The following is a 14,581-nucleotide window of genomic DNA, read 5'->3' on the forward strand; positions in this document are numbered from 1 at the left end:
CACCAAAAATGGTATGGATAGCTATTGACCTAACTTTATGGTTTTTTTAATCTACAACCAGGTGAGAATAGCCCCACAAGACCAACACAAGATGGCATTTTTGACTGAGTGGGAAATCTTTGCTTATCGAGTCATGCCCTTTGAATTGACCAATGCTCCTACCACTTCTTAGCACAACTACCTTTAGGAAATACCTTTGGGATTTCTTGGAAGTGTTTATAAAAAATCTCTAAGCGCACTCCCAAGTGCAAAAGGAGCACAACAACCATCTGATATTGGTCTTATTCAATGTTACATCTATACAAACTGCGAGAAATGCAAGTTTATGGTATGACATAGCAGATTTCTCTGCCACATCATGTCAAAACCCTGGTTAAAACATGGAACTGCCATGTTGCCCTCAATATAATCTCTATCATTGTCAACTTGCACAAGCCCGCTAGCATATAGGATGTTGAAGTCTTCATGGGCCATTCCAACTATTATTAGAGAGAAGGTCCATTTGTAGCACGAAAGAGTGCCAACTCATGTGAATGTATTACCTGAGCTTTCAGCTTACTATGAGGGGGAGGGGATTCCAATGTATTACCTGAGCTTTCAGCTTACTATGAGGTGGGAGGGGATTCCATGGGAGGGGATTTCAGCTTACTATGAGGGGGAGGGGATTCAACTCATGTGAATGTATTACCTGAGCTTTCAGCTTACTATTCTGTGGAATGATAGATAAACTCAAGGAGACCTCTAAAGCTTGATAGCATAGGTTGTAGTCCCAATATTGCCACAGCTTTGCATGAAAAGGAGCCTTGCAAGCCTACTTTCTGGCTCAAAAGCATGTGCTTGTTGTGAATGACTGGACTGATATGCATGGCAAACTATCCTTCTCCAATGGACTTGGAAAATTAGGCCTATGCATGCATTATCATATTGCTCTTGTTGCATTACACAAAATCTGAGCTGTCCTATTTTTCAAGCACTTTCCCTTCACAATTCCCCCCCCCCCCCCCCCCCAAACACACACACACACGCGCGCGCACGCCGGGGGGGGGGGGGGGGGGTTAATACTATGCAGTGCGAAGGCAAAGCTGCTGCCATCATTTCTTTCTCTGAAAAATATCGTACAATTAGGTTTTTACAAGAATGAGTGACCACAGACTATATCGAATCAAAAGAGCTAGAAGCCAGTTGCTCTCTACATAATAGCTTATCATTCGAAGGGGGTAATGAAAGAGGCGGGATTTTACCAGCCACACCCGCTGCCTCACCCCATGAATCCCTCCTAGGAGATGATGGTCTCTCTCTTCTCACTTTGGCTTTCTGAGTCTTTGGCAAGGGAGCATGGACAAGAATGGGTATTGACCACTCACCTTTATCACGGTCGTCAATGAGTAATGGATGCTCATATTGTGACCAATCGATATCGCGAGCCGTGGTAACAAATTCAAACCTCAAAACCCACTGCAAGGAGACTTGAGATGTCGTGAAAGACGGAGGGCCATCGAATGGAATGGAGAAGACAAAATGTGTTTGAAGCATGTCCGCTACAGCTTCATGGAACTCTGCTTGAACCTACAATTCAAAAAAGAGCGCTACGGAGGATGACTTGCAAATATTCATTAAATGAAACCAGAAAACTATATACAAGTCCAAATTAGAACGAATGTTAAGACGCAACAGAAATATAGTATTTCAATTGAGGTGCTCTTCTTCACTATCTAATAAGCTTAGCTACCCTCTACCTTCTGTTCACTTCGTCATTTTTGTGTGCTTTCAACCCTTTTCTACTACACTATTATATAACCCTTAATACTGTCAGAATGATATGAACCTTCGCTCTAATGGAAAAGTCAGAGAAAGGCTAGAAGACTTCCACAAATTAAGATTTTAAGGGGAAAAGTCGCTGGTGCCAGTTGATTTAAATGTGCGTCACATTTTAATAAAAACTAAAAAAAAAAACTAAAATGCAACACGAGAAATGTATAAAATATATTAAAAAGGCTCCCTACAAGGAAATTGCTCTATTTTTATCCCCAAATTGTAAAAATTAACTTTTAGATCATCAACACCGAGGACATGAGACAAATTTCGAAGTCTCGATTCCTAAATTTCTAGCAAAGTTTCAACTTCTTGATTTCTAGAATAAAGGATCGACTAAATGGAGATACGTCGAACAAACTGAACTACGATACTCACGTCCATCACCTTGTTGTGCATGGCTTGGACAATAGCTACAGCTCTACGACATGCTTTGAACCATGCAGCAAAATAAGAAATGTTACCTTCGTTATTACTGGAGAATTTTTGCGAGAGGGATGAATGAAAGAAGGATTCAGCATTTCACGTGTCTCAAGCACCGCTGAGATCTGCAGCACATGGCTCATTACATACTTACAAGATATTGTGCTCAAAACATTATGATCATGCTGTCAAAACGTTCCACACCTCTAAGCACCGCCTAGAGCCTTCGTCGTGGAAAAAACTCAAAACTCCACCAACCTGCAAAACCATAGAAAAGGTCAATTAGCTAATGTAATTGAATTTTCAAAGAGCAGTGCAACCTTACAACCTGAAATAATGTCCGACTCATCAGCCTAAACTACAGACTAGAAAACGGTTTCACAGACAAAGTCTCCATAAATCTCAAAAAGTGGTTGTCAAAACAAGGCTTGAAAGCTTAAAGTTTACCACATCTCCAAAGTAATATGTTGAATCAGGATTTCTCGGAGAAAAACGTGCTAAGACTTGATCATCGAATCTAATATTGTAGGACCTGCCTCGTGCATAAGTTCCTGGGAGCATAAGGAGTACCCAAGGCCATCATGTTCTGCCATTCTAAGTATGAAATGAAGATGATTCACAAATTAAGAAGTTTATATACCAGATGGTGATCGGGGCAATGGGCCATTGAACTCATGCTCATGGTTTCTGTTAACATAATGGTCATGGGCATCATTCTCGGCCAGCCTGTGGTTGCTTCTTGGCAATTCATCCGAAAAACCCTTTCCTGTGCATGAGGCTCTATCATCAGAACTGACGCAATCGTGAGATAGGAAACCTGCTAATAGCAAGCATTTCTTGAAGGAGCCACCATGCATCTCTAATAATTGCACTCAACCTTAACGAACAAGAGTAATGTACCTTCTGCTCCATCTGCCGATGCAAATGAAGACACCCTCAGCATTGCCGGCTTCCTTGAAAAGCCAGATCCAGGAACAGCAGTCCGAAACGAAGAATCTTTGAAGACTGCTCGTGGAGTTGCTGCAGGTGATTGAAGCTGGATGCCCTTCTCAAAGGACATCATCAAGGTCCCTTTGTCTGGACTCTGGAACAAACTCTCCGTGCTCTGACTGGCATCCTCATCTTCAATTTCAGAAAGCACATCAGAAGCTCTTGCCTGCACAAGCACAGACTGCCATCAACTCTTTTACGCATAAAACCAAAATTTTATATTGGCTTTGCTGATACAATTAGGAAATGGCTTAATGTTGCATTGCATTTAACTGTATGATATTTTGAAACTTTGTTTATGCAGCCTCTAGGAAGCCTTCTTATTCTATTGCTCAGCAAACAACAGGGCTTTTCTAACAAACTTGAACCACCGTTCTACTGTCCAACACAACCTTAGACACAGACCAGCACTTGGGTCAAAGAAAGACAATCACATTTCCCTTCCCTGGTTCAAAAGACAGACTCAAAGGCACTCTGAGTAGAAGTAGAGAAAAGAGGAGTGCAGAGCAGCCAGAATCAATCACATCTTTGGAAACAAATTGCTACAAGAGAGCATGCAACCATTATGAGTGAGCCACGTTCACAGAAAAGATGGCTAATAAAGATAAACACCTAGCATTCATGACCTAAAGAAAGGAGACAATCCCAGATAGAATATACCTAGGTGAATCCAGGAAAAGCCCAAACTCCTTTCGAGGAAAATGTAAGTAAGAGACTTACAGAAATAGCACAACGAGAGAATGAAGCTTGACCTTAGACCTCTCACTGTGCACAGGCCTGTCAATGCTGTCAGAATGTTCAATAAAAAGATGAAGACACTGGCACAGGTAAGAAGACGAAGCACAAGACCATCTTCTCTATTAAGCAACGTTATACTTGGCAGCTGTTATGTCCCCATCACAGGGGATGGGTGTCCAATGTCTAGGACGTAGTGTGCACCCGGCCAGTTGGGCCAGTCACTTTTATAAAAGGAGGCCAAGGCCTCATATGTAGGGGACGACAACCAGTGGTAGAGTGCCAACGGTTAGCCGGAGAGCTAGGAGCGCGAGATCACCTCGAGGAGGCGAGGTCAAGTGGTAAGGGACTCTCGGTCTTACAAGCGCACACCTACGTCCTCAAGACACTGGCCTCTGCTAGGGGTTTCTGCCGGATGGTGGCTATAGTCAGATGGTTTGTCGGTCCAGGTAACCAGGAGATCCTCTTCTATTCGTTTCATGGTATCATAGCCAGCTTGGCTACACAGTGGACTTGGAGTCGAACAATGTTAATTTTCATGTACCTATTGATGAAAATAACTTCTTTAATGATTTTTCTTCTCATAAGTAATTGTGCGGGTGATAAATCTTGGATTTTTTTCTGAAATTCTGATGAAAATCAGATTTTTATCAAACGAAGAATTTCCAGTTGATGTGTTTCTTATTTTACAGAAACACCAAAAATTCTGTGAATCTCTCTGTTGATTTCCACCAAAATCCATAAATATAACATTCTTTTACTGATTCTTTACAGAAAATCGAAGAATTCTAATTTGCTTCTAGGGTTTAGGCCCCTCGTTCGGAATCTGCAGGTTGGCTGGCAGAAGAAGAAGAGTAAGTTTCTCACCAACTTAGAGATCCTCGCAGAGTGGCCCAGTAATCAAAAGTCTTCCAAACTTATGGTACCCCATCCGACCGGGCCTAAAGTAAAGCACACAAACCCACAAAATAGGGATTGTGCAAGCAGCTGATGACATGGCAGGCTGTACAAACTGTTTGCAGTTCGTGTTGGCGTGCTAACATGACAGTGAACGGACGACCGTAAGTTGCGCTGACAGGGTGCTGATGTGGCAGGTGTACAGATTTTCATATTTTGCGCTGGCTGTTTTTCAACGCCAGCTTTTGGAGACCAGATGCTTTTAGATTCCATGCTTTTCATGTGTACTACTTTTGATGGGCCTAGGGCCTTTATATATGAACTGTGAGCTCTCTCTTTGGCATTCTAGCAAGAGCAAATGCAGAGCAGAGCCACGGCCGGTCCTGTGTTGAAGCAATATAAAGAAATACCGAAAGGGGCACAACGGTTTGGGGCCAGTGCTCTCTTGGGGGTGGAACTCCGCCAATCGGTGTCTTGTGTGCCGTGCATCTCTTTCAGCTCAGTTGTTTTGAAGCGTCTTAAGTGCTCAATCTGTTCTTTGCCATTGGCACGTGGTGCCCTCCCGTTACAGTGGTATCGGAGCCTCGGTCGTGTGCTTCTTTGAAAGCATACCGGTCCTACCAAGAACAGACATAGCAAAATGGCGTTCTTGGATTCTATGGAGTATCTGCACTTTCTTCTTGAGAGCTTCGCGACATACTTTTGTAGCATCCTCAGCAGAATCTCCCGATGCCGCAAAGTTTTCAACAATTCCTAAACTACATGTTGCCCCCTATGATGCCCCAGGTGGTACCACCTCCTCCGGCACCAGAAAGTACAAGAGCTTTCAACCAACAATCTACTCACCCTTTTGTTCCACTTGGGGGAGTTTTCCTGAACATGGTACAGCCGTCTGACCTTGATCCAGCGCAACCGCCATTGCCACCACCACCGCCACCTGGATACAATGGCTGGAGCCCATACGGATATCCCTACTATCCACATCTAGGGTTTGACTTAATCAACAAAAGGATTTGATGGCGGGCCGGCAGTAGAAATTTTCACTTTTCTTGGAGTGAAAGATCGGAAGAAAGCCTTGCAGTTCCTCCAACAATTCGACAACATCCATGCTTTGGGAAATTATACAGAAGAATAAAAGATTTCTCGAGCCAAGGGATTTCTCAAGATAATGTTATGCAATGGTGGAGTTCAATTGCGACCCAACCGCATGCCCCGAGGACTTGGCAAGCTTTTGAGACTATTTTTACACGAAGTTATATGACCTCCTTGTTCGAAGTCCAAATTTTGTCCGAATGGGGAAACTTGAAAATGCTTGCCACGGAGACCATGGAAGACTACAACCAAAGGTTTCTCGACGTCTACCTTTCGATGTCTTTCTTCAAGTCAAGGACCAATGCAAGTGATATACTATTGGACTACCACAGGAATACTGTCTTTCTATACAAGTATCCACAATGCAAGAGCTTATGGACCATGTTGCGGTCGACTACAAGCTTATGAAAGGGACGCTAGAATTTACTACAGACGAAACTCCGGCAAGCAATTAGAACTCTCCGCAACAACGAAAAAACCCCTGGGACTCACGTGAAAATCAACCTCGAAGGCCTCGTTTAACACAGTGTCGACGAGAAACCCTATTATAAGAAGGCCGATGCTTTGAATTATTTCAGACAGAGCATACTTACAATTCATGTCCTCAAAGAACAGATACATCCTCAGAGCAATCTCCCGCTCCAAGAGCAGATAGACCCGCAGAACCCCTCCCGATAAGAAAGCTATACTTGCCATGGACTTGTGTCGAATATTTATGGCGTTAATCTCAAAAGTCCTAATGAATTATGCAGAGCTTATGGACAAATTAACAGGTTGAAGGCCCTAATCTTCTTTGACCCGAAAGCTACCGAAAATTTCATCCATCCCGACTTCCTCAAGCAGATGGATTTTGACTATGATTCTATGATTCACATGGTGGAGAACTTAAGGCCAAGCTAGCCACTGGGCAAACTCAAAAGGTGGTACCGCTCATTGGTGCTCTCGCGGTGACCATCCAGGGATACCAAGGAAAACCACATATTCACATCATGAAGTTGGGCAATTGCGACACTCTCTTGGGCATGCCTTGGCACGATAAGAATGATGCAACACTCCACATCCAGAACCAAACGATCACCTTGACACAGAAGGACGAGCCGATCGTCCTCAAAGTTTCACTGTCCGAACAACCCTGAATGAATTTTATAATTGCTTTGTATTTAGATATTTTTTGAACTTTGTTTGAGAAAGCACTATTTGGAATTTGTTTGAAATGGATTGTATCTATTCTAAACCTATCTTGGTGCCGACTTGACAAATGTCTGATTCTGGTTTTGATGCCGGTTTCAATGATTTGTAGTCCTGGGAGGAGTGTTTTTGATTGATGGAAAACCTCTGAACGACGCAGACTGGGTGTCTAGGGAGCGTTAGTTGTATGCTGGAAAACCTCTCAATGATGTAGACCGGGTGTCTAGCGAACATTCAGTTGTATGCTCGGAACCTCCACGCAATGCAGGCTGCAGCCTGGGGAGCGTTTGGTTGTATCAATCCACTAAGCTCATGGCTCGGACCTTTTCATGTTATATGTCGAGGGAGTAAGGAGGTAATCGTTGAGTAGCTTCATGCCTAAGACCATTTGTCTGAAGGGAGTGCTCAGCGGCGCTATTTGTTGTGTCTTGTAACATGCATATGTGAGCATTTGTGTTGCATTGTGATGTGTCAACCACTGAACATTTCTAATTGGGTGAGATTGCCCGGGTATATAATTTAAGTGCAACTGAACACCCGTTACAGATAAGTGCGGTGTTACAAGCTTGGACACTCCAAGCGCGAAATCAATAGCAACACGAACAAAAACTGCAAAATCACTAAACTTTAAGAGAGAGAGAGAGAGAGAGAGAGAGAGAGAGAGAGAGAGCACGGCAGAGTTCCGCGCCCACAAAGCACTGGCCTCAAAGATTGGCGCCCCTTTCGGTATTTCTTTATTATTGCTCATTACAAAGTACAACTCCCGAGGGTCCTCTGCTCTCATACTCTGCGGCCAGATACTCTGTAGAGTGAGGCCCCATGGGCTCTTATAAACATTATAAGGGATGCCCAAAAGCAGAGCCTCAAAAGTACTTTCCTCAAAAGCATTAACACCCAAAAGCTAGCGCTAAAGCTGCCAATGCGTTTTGCGGAAGTCCGTACGACCTGCCACATCAGTAGCATAAAACGCGGGTGTCCATACAATTGCCACGTCATCAACGCGATTCGCGAGCGTCCGTAAAGCTGCCACGCCATCAGCCTTCACACAAGTTCATTATATTCCTTGTGTCCCTTAGGCCCCATCAGATAGGGTCCCATAAGTTCATAGAAAACAGTATGTCCCTCAGAATGACTCTTGGATATTTTTGTGCAAACTTGAGTTGTTTTGTAGATACAATGTAATCGCAGATGATTACTCTTCTTTCAAGAAGGGGGGATGACACAAATTGCTAACGTGTCAAGCCACTGAAGACCTAATGGGTCCGGGCTCCAAGGAGCCCTAACCCTAGCCAACCTGCAGATTCCGACCGAAGGGCCTAAACCCTAGAAACAGCAGAAGGAGAGTAAGTTTCTCACCAACTTATAGATCCTCACCGAGTGGCCAGTAATTAAAAGTCTTCCAAACTTATGGTACCCCATCCAACGGGGCCTAAAGTAAAGCGCACACACCCATAAAATAGGAATTGTGTAGCGTGCTGATGATGTGGCAAGCCGTACGGACCTTCAATTCGCATTGACATGCTTACGTGGCAGTGTGCAGACGCCGGTAAATTGCGCTAACAAGGTGCTGACGTGGCAGATGTACTGATTTCCTTATTTTGCACTCGTTGATTTTCAACGCCAACTTTTGGAGACCAGATGCTTTTAGATTCAATGCTTCTCATGTGTATTCCTTTTGATGGGCCTAGGGCCTTTCTATATGAATTGTGGGCTCTCTCTTCGAGCATTCTAACGAGAGCAGATGCAGAGTAGAGACACAGCCGTTGTACTTGAACAAAGCATGAGGCCTTTTGAGTGCAGGTGATGGAGGCACGAGTTGCGCGCGCACGCGCGCGCGCACACACACACACAGAGAATGATGCGCAGGTTTTTGCGTGTGCTATTTGGCACACTTCTCAATGTTACGTTTTATTATTGTGAGGGTACAAATATAAGGGTCACTTAAGTGACCCTGGGGGTGGTTCACACCCAAAGAATAAGAATGTATAAAATATACAATAAAGGTGGCCATAGGACCTTTAGACCCAACAACCTCCCACTTAGACCCAATGTGGTACCTTTAAAGTTTAAGTAACTCCCACTAAGTGTAAGCAATGCTGATGTTGTTTCTTAGCAAGACACTTAGTGAGAACATCTGCAGGGTTATCATGTGTTCTGACCTTTGTCAGTGTGACAAGGCCATCATCCAATACCTGTCGTATCAAATGGTACCGCACATATATGTGTTGGGTACGAGAATGGAACATGGCATTCTTAGCCAGACATACAGCACTCTGATTATCACAACCAAGCACTAGAGCATGTACTAGAAAACCAAAAATCCTCACAAGACGGCCAAGCCAAATGGCTTCTTTGGAAGCCTCTGTGACTGAAATATATTCAGCCTTTGTAGTGCTCAATGCAACAACCTTCTGCAATCTTGAACACCAAGAAATAGCTCCCCCAGCCAATGTAAAGACATAACCACTGGTAGACTTCCAAGTGTCAAGATCTCCTGCCATGTCTAAATCACAAAATCCCCGCACTGAAAATGTATCCTTTCCGTAACATATGCATGTACCCTATGTACCTTTCAAGTACCTAAAAAAGCTCTTCACTGCTTCCCAATGTGGTTTGCCATGATTAAACACAAACCTGCTAACAACTCCCACTGCATAAGCAATGTCCGGTTGTGTAGCAACCATGGCATACATCAAAGGACCACAGTCTGATGCATAAGGAATACCTTTCATAGCATTGGCAACTGCATCATCTTTTGGGCAATCATGCTTGCTAAGATTTGTGTGTATGGTGGTAAAGGCACACCAAGAGGCTTAGCAGCAACCATAATAAATTTCTCAAGCACTTTCTTGATGTACTTGTCTTGGGAAAGGAATAAAAGACGCTTCTTTCTATCCCTTGCAATGCCCATACCCAACTTATGTTCAGCTGCACCCAAATCTTTTATAAAGAAAGCTGAATTTAGCTCCTTTTTCAAAGCATTCAAAGTTTCCTAATGCTTGCCTGCAATCAACATATCATCCATATATAGAACAAGCACAATAAGACTACCATCAGAGCCTTTTTAGTATAAAGGCAGTGATCAGCATGACTACGTTTGAACCCATGGTTAAGCATAAAAGTATCAAGCCTCTTGTACCACTGTTTAGGGACTTGTTTTAGCTTATACAAGCATCAACATATCATCCGTATATAGAACAAGCACAATAAGACTACCATCAGGAGCCTTTTTAGTATAAAGGCAGTGATCTGCATGACTACGTTTGAACCCATGGTTAAGCATAAAAGTATCAAGCCTCTTGTACCACTGTTTAGGGACTTGTTTTAGCTTATACAAGCTGCGTTTCAATGTGCATACCAAATGCTCTTTCCCTGAAATGACAAAGCCCTCAAGCTGCTGCATGTACAGCTCCTCATCCAAGTCACCATGTAAGAAAGCAGTGATTACATCCATTTGATCCAACTCCAAATCCAAGAGAGCACATAAAACAAACAAAATACGGAGCGTAGTCATCTCCACCACAAGTGACAAGATCTCTTGGAAGTCTACACCTTCCTTCTGTGCATAACCCTTCGCAACCAAACGCGCTTTGTACTTGGGTTTGTCATCTACACATTTCACCTTATAAACCCACTTATTAGAAATAGCTTTCCTACCTTTGGGCAAAGGCACAAGCTCCCATGTATTCTTTGCATACAGTGATTGCATCTCAGATTTCATAGCAAGCTCCCACTTACTTTTGTCTTCACAAGACTGGGCCTCTTTGAATGTAAGAGGCTCCCTCTCATCTGTCAACAAAATGCAATCCATAGATGGCTGGAACCTCTCTGGTTGCCTTCTAACACGTGTAGACCTTCTCACCCAATGATCTGCATTGACTAGCAATGGATCTACATCGTCTGGAATGTGCACACCATCAATTGGCGGCTGATTTTCAGCATTACCTCGCTGCTGTAATTCATTTTCAGCATGTTGGTCATGTGGTATAATCCCATTTTGCGCCTCTATTTGTTGTCCATTCTCTTCTGGCTATTGCACAATGGGTTGCTGCTCATTTTCAGCATTAAAAGGGATCAAATTTTCAGCCAAAGGTGGCTTTATGGCTGGCTGATTATGCTGAAACTTAACCTTCTTCTTGTCAATGTCTACATGTGCAGCATTTTTCAGCAACTTAACCTCATTAAAAACTACATCTCGGCTGCGTATTATCTTCCTGTACTGAGGTATCCAAACTCGGTAACCCATCTCCCTCATCTCCATATCCCATGAAGATGCCCTTGATAGATTTCATGTCAAGTTTGGTCCTCTGATCAGCAGGTACATGCACAAAAGCCTCGCAACCACAGACTTGCAAATGGTCATATGAAGCCGGTTTGCCAAACCAAACCTCTTCAAGGATGCCATTATCTAACGCACGATTCGGAGAGCGATTGTGTAAGGTGCAACGGAATGAATGTTGTACTTTCTCAAGATGAGTGATCCATATTTGCTCAAGGTTCCTTTTAGTTCTTATGGAAGGGAGAGCCTTCCGTTCTTAATGGAGAGTGCTATGATCACGAACAAGGTGAGTGGACACTGTGCGTGCAAGTGTATGAGACTGAGAGATAGAGAGAAGAGAGATACGACACCAGAGACATTGTAAAACCCTCCTCCGAAGGCCCCACTCTCGTCGGCGAGAGAGGTCTACTTATGATTGCACAAATGGGTACAATGATGATGCATGGACTGATGCAACTCGAGGCTATGTCGGTGACGACGACGGGAATGGCGACACTGACCTACGGGCTGAAATCTGCAAGCTTTTTACGGCCGTTCAAAAACGCTATCTGCTAAAAATTTGGGGCTGTTCGGGACAGCTGAAAAACGCAGATTTGGCTGCGTTTTTTGGGAGGCTGAAATTGCTTGTCAAAATGCTGATGTCTGCAGTGGTTTATGGCTGAAAACGCTGCTGAACTTGATGCTGAAAAACGCTGATTGGTCTGCTGCGAATGAACGCTGGGTAAATGCAGCCTCTGTTGATGATAAAAACGCTGGTTGCGGCAGCCTATAGCGATGGTGAAAAACGCTAGGTGTTGGGGAAGTAACGCGGTCCAGAAGCTTGCTGAAAACGCCAAGCAAGATGGGGGCCTGGCGATGAGCAAAACACCAGGGCTGATGGGGTCGCCAAGGAAAGCTTGGAGAGTCTGCTGCGAGAGGGGAGTACCTGTTGCCAAAGGCCTGTTGTGCTCCTTGCTCATCTGCCAAAGAGTGCTAACTTTGGTTTGCTTATATATTTTCTTACCCAAATTGCCCTACCTTCTTTTGTTGGAAAGTCACTTAAATTAATAAGTGAAAAATGTCAAAAATAGGGAAAATAGGCTAAAATCACTGGAAAAATCCCCTAATTGATTCTAATGGATTCTGATGGAAATACTGATGATCATGCTGTGTGCAACTAGAGGATATGCATCTATACTAAGTGACTGGGCATGCACGGTCTACGAATAGACTCACAAAATAACCAGATCACTTCTAATCTAGACTGACTGGACTTGTTGAACCTTGATCATGTTGTAGCTTGTCCACGGACACATAGGGTTGGATGTGTCACGTGACATCCCCTCCTTTTCAAAGTGAGGTATTGGTACCGAACTGTATGGCGCCGAGGGAGATCGCCAATAGCATCCGAAATCCCTGGAAGGGACTCTTCGCCGGCCCAGTCTAATGTGTGGGTCGTACGGTACTTGAACTTCATAAAGGTCTGCAATGCTTGCTTCTTTGGGCCGCGCCGAAAGCGACAAAGTCTTCTGTGGCTCCTTCGATGCTTCAACTTCGTCTAGAGTCGTGCTTCTTCCTTCTTCAAGAATCTCCATGGCTGAAAACCATTTCCAACACAAAAACATGAACATACCCATTCCATGTAAAGTGAGTGAAAAAATCTCGTCTTCTCTAAAGACTCTGCATGCAATGTAAATGAACCAATAGACGGAATGCCAAACCGTTCACCACTTACACGCAAACAATGAGATCGAATCTCTCTTTTGATCTAAAGCAAGCAACTGTGACAATTCACAACGGAAATGCCCATGCTTGGTGCTCATACTTTCATGTGCTCTTTCTACAAACGTGTCATGCCAAGGAAGAGACATGTAATGTGACGTCCTTGAATGCATACTTTTCAGCTTTTCATGAAAAATCCGCATACATTCGTGCTCATTCATGAGTGAAACATGCTCAACGTACAATATGTCATGCCTAGGAAAAGGGATCACATAAAGACGCTGACTAAAATACAGGAAACCATCACGAATGAAACACTCGAACAATGCGTGCATATCAATCATGCGAACACATAATACTTCCTGTAATGGTTCTTTGGACCTAGGCTCGAGATCCAAGATCGGTTCTTCAGGATCTATCGAATCTTCTTGTGGGGGATCTGTGGACCTCGACTAGAAAGCCAAGATTGATTCTTCGTGATTGATCGAATCTACAACAAGGTTAGCTTCGCTAGAAAAAGCATCCACTAACACATCATCCTTGTGAACAATCACATCATCTTCATGCAACTCATCATGCTTGTGAGAAATCACATCTTGATCAGGCAAATCATCATGCTCGTGAGAAATCACATCTTGATCATGCAAATGATCATGCTTGTCATTGTCATCCAAATCATCATGCTTAGCAATATCATTCAAATCATCATGATTATCTTTGTCATCCAAATCATCATGCTTGTTAGGAAAAAGCAAAGATGCCAAGAACCTGCGCTTGTTGCAGCTGCCCCCCTCGTTGCGCCATCGCTCCCACCCCCCCCCCAACGCTGCTCGCTATCCACACACCCGCTGCCTTGCCCCGCTGCCTCCTGCCCGCCATTGCCTTCCCTGTCCGCTCGCCCGCGTTGACTGCCCGCCGTTGCCGCCCCCGCCATTCCCTCACGCTGCTGCCAGCGCTAATGCTTTAGCGCCCCCCCCCCCCCCCCCCCCCCTCCCCCCGCCCGGTGTGTTTTTTTCTCCGCCAAGTGAGCTCCTTGCAATTTGGCCCCTCCAGCACTGCGTCAGTCATTGGGGCAATGCTTAGTGCGCCTCATTGCAGCATCCTCCCGTCGCCCTCTTCTCACGCCACAGCAGTAGACACAGATGGAGGCTCCAGCTTCGCCACAGAGGGACTCGTCAGAAGCCCCCTTGCCCGACCCCGCTGAGCCCACCATTCGACTTGCTCTCTCGCCGACAGAGCAAGTGAGCCTTGGCGCAAAGGTAGAGCGATTGCAGGCGACTTCGGTCATCTGCAAGATTCTCGGCACCCGACCTAGCAGAGGAGAGCTGTGAGACCTTCTCCAAGCCCACCTTCTCGCAGAGGTGGGCAAGATCTTGGATGTCCAGATTCTCGGACGGGGTTACTATCAGATCGAGTTTGAGACCTCCAAGATGGCGCCCAAGGTCATAGCTATGAGTCCACTGG

General features: G+C 44.5%; 1 protein-coding gene across 3 annotated transcripts in view; it reads right to left on the minus strand.

Annotated features, from left to right (window-relative positions):
• Window positions 1-1,067: 1,067 nt before the first annotated feature.
• LOC147427482 (immunoglobulin) overlaps window positions 1,068-14,581 on the minus strand; it is an 86,689-nt gene continuing 73,175 nt past the window's right edge. For 2 of the 3 annotated variants that reach the window (XM_086497710.1, XM_086497712.1), the window contains exons 6-11: window positions 3,136-3,391; window positions 2,876-3,052; window positions 2,683-2,786; window positions 2,440-2,493; window positions 2,277-2,360; window positions 1,068-1,566 (exon numbers count right to left, since the gene is read on the minus strand). In XM_086497710.1, the coding sequence (XP_086353836.1) occupies window positions 1,153-1,566; window positions 2,277-2,360; window positions 2,440-2,493; window positions 2,683-2,786; window positions 2,876-3,052; window positions 3,136-3,391 (1,089 nt within the window). In that variant the 3' untranslated portion in view covers window positions 1,068-1,152. The remainder of the gene's footprint in view (window positions 1,567-2,276; window positions 2,361-2,439; window positions 2,494-2,682; window positions 2,787-2,875; window positions 3,053-3,135; window positions 3,392-14,581) is intronic. The other variant, XM_086497711.1, reaches the window with a different exon arrangement.

This window comes from Adiantum capillus-veneris, chromosome 23, assembly GCF_014529385.1.
Source record: "Adiantum capillus-veneris isolate H3 chromosome 23, ASM1452938v2, whole genome shotgun sequence".
Classification (NCBI taxonomy): Eukaryota; Viridiplantae; Streptophyta; class Polypodiopsida; order Polypodiales; family Pteridaceae; genus Adiantum; species Adiantum capillus-veneris.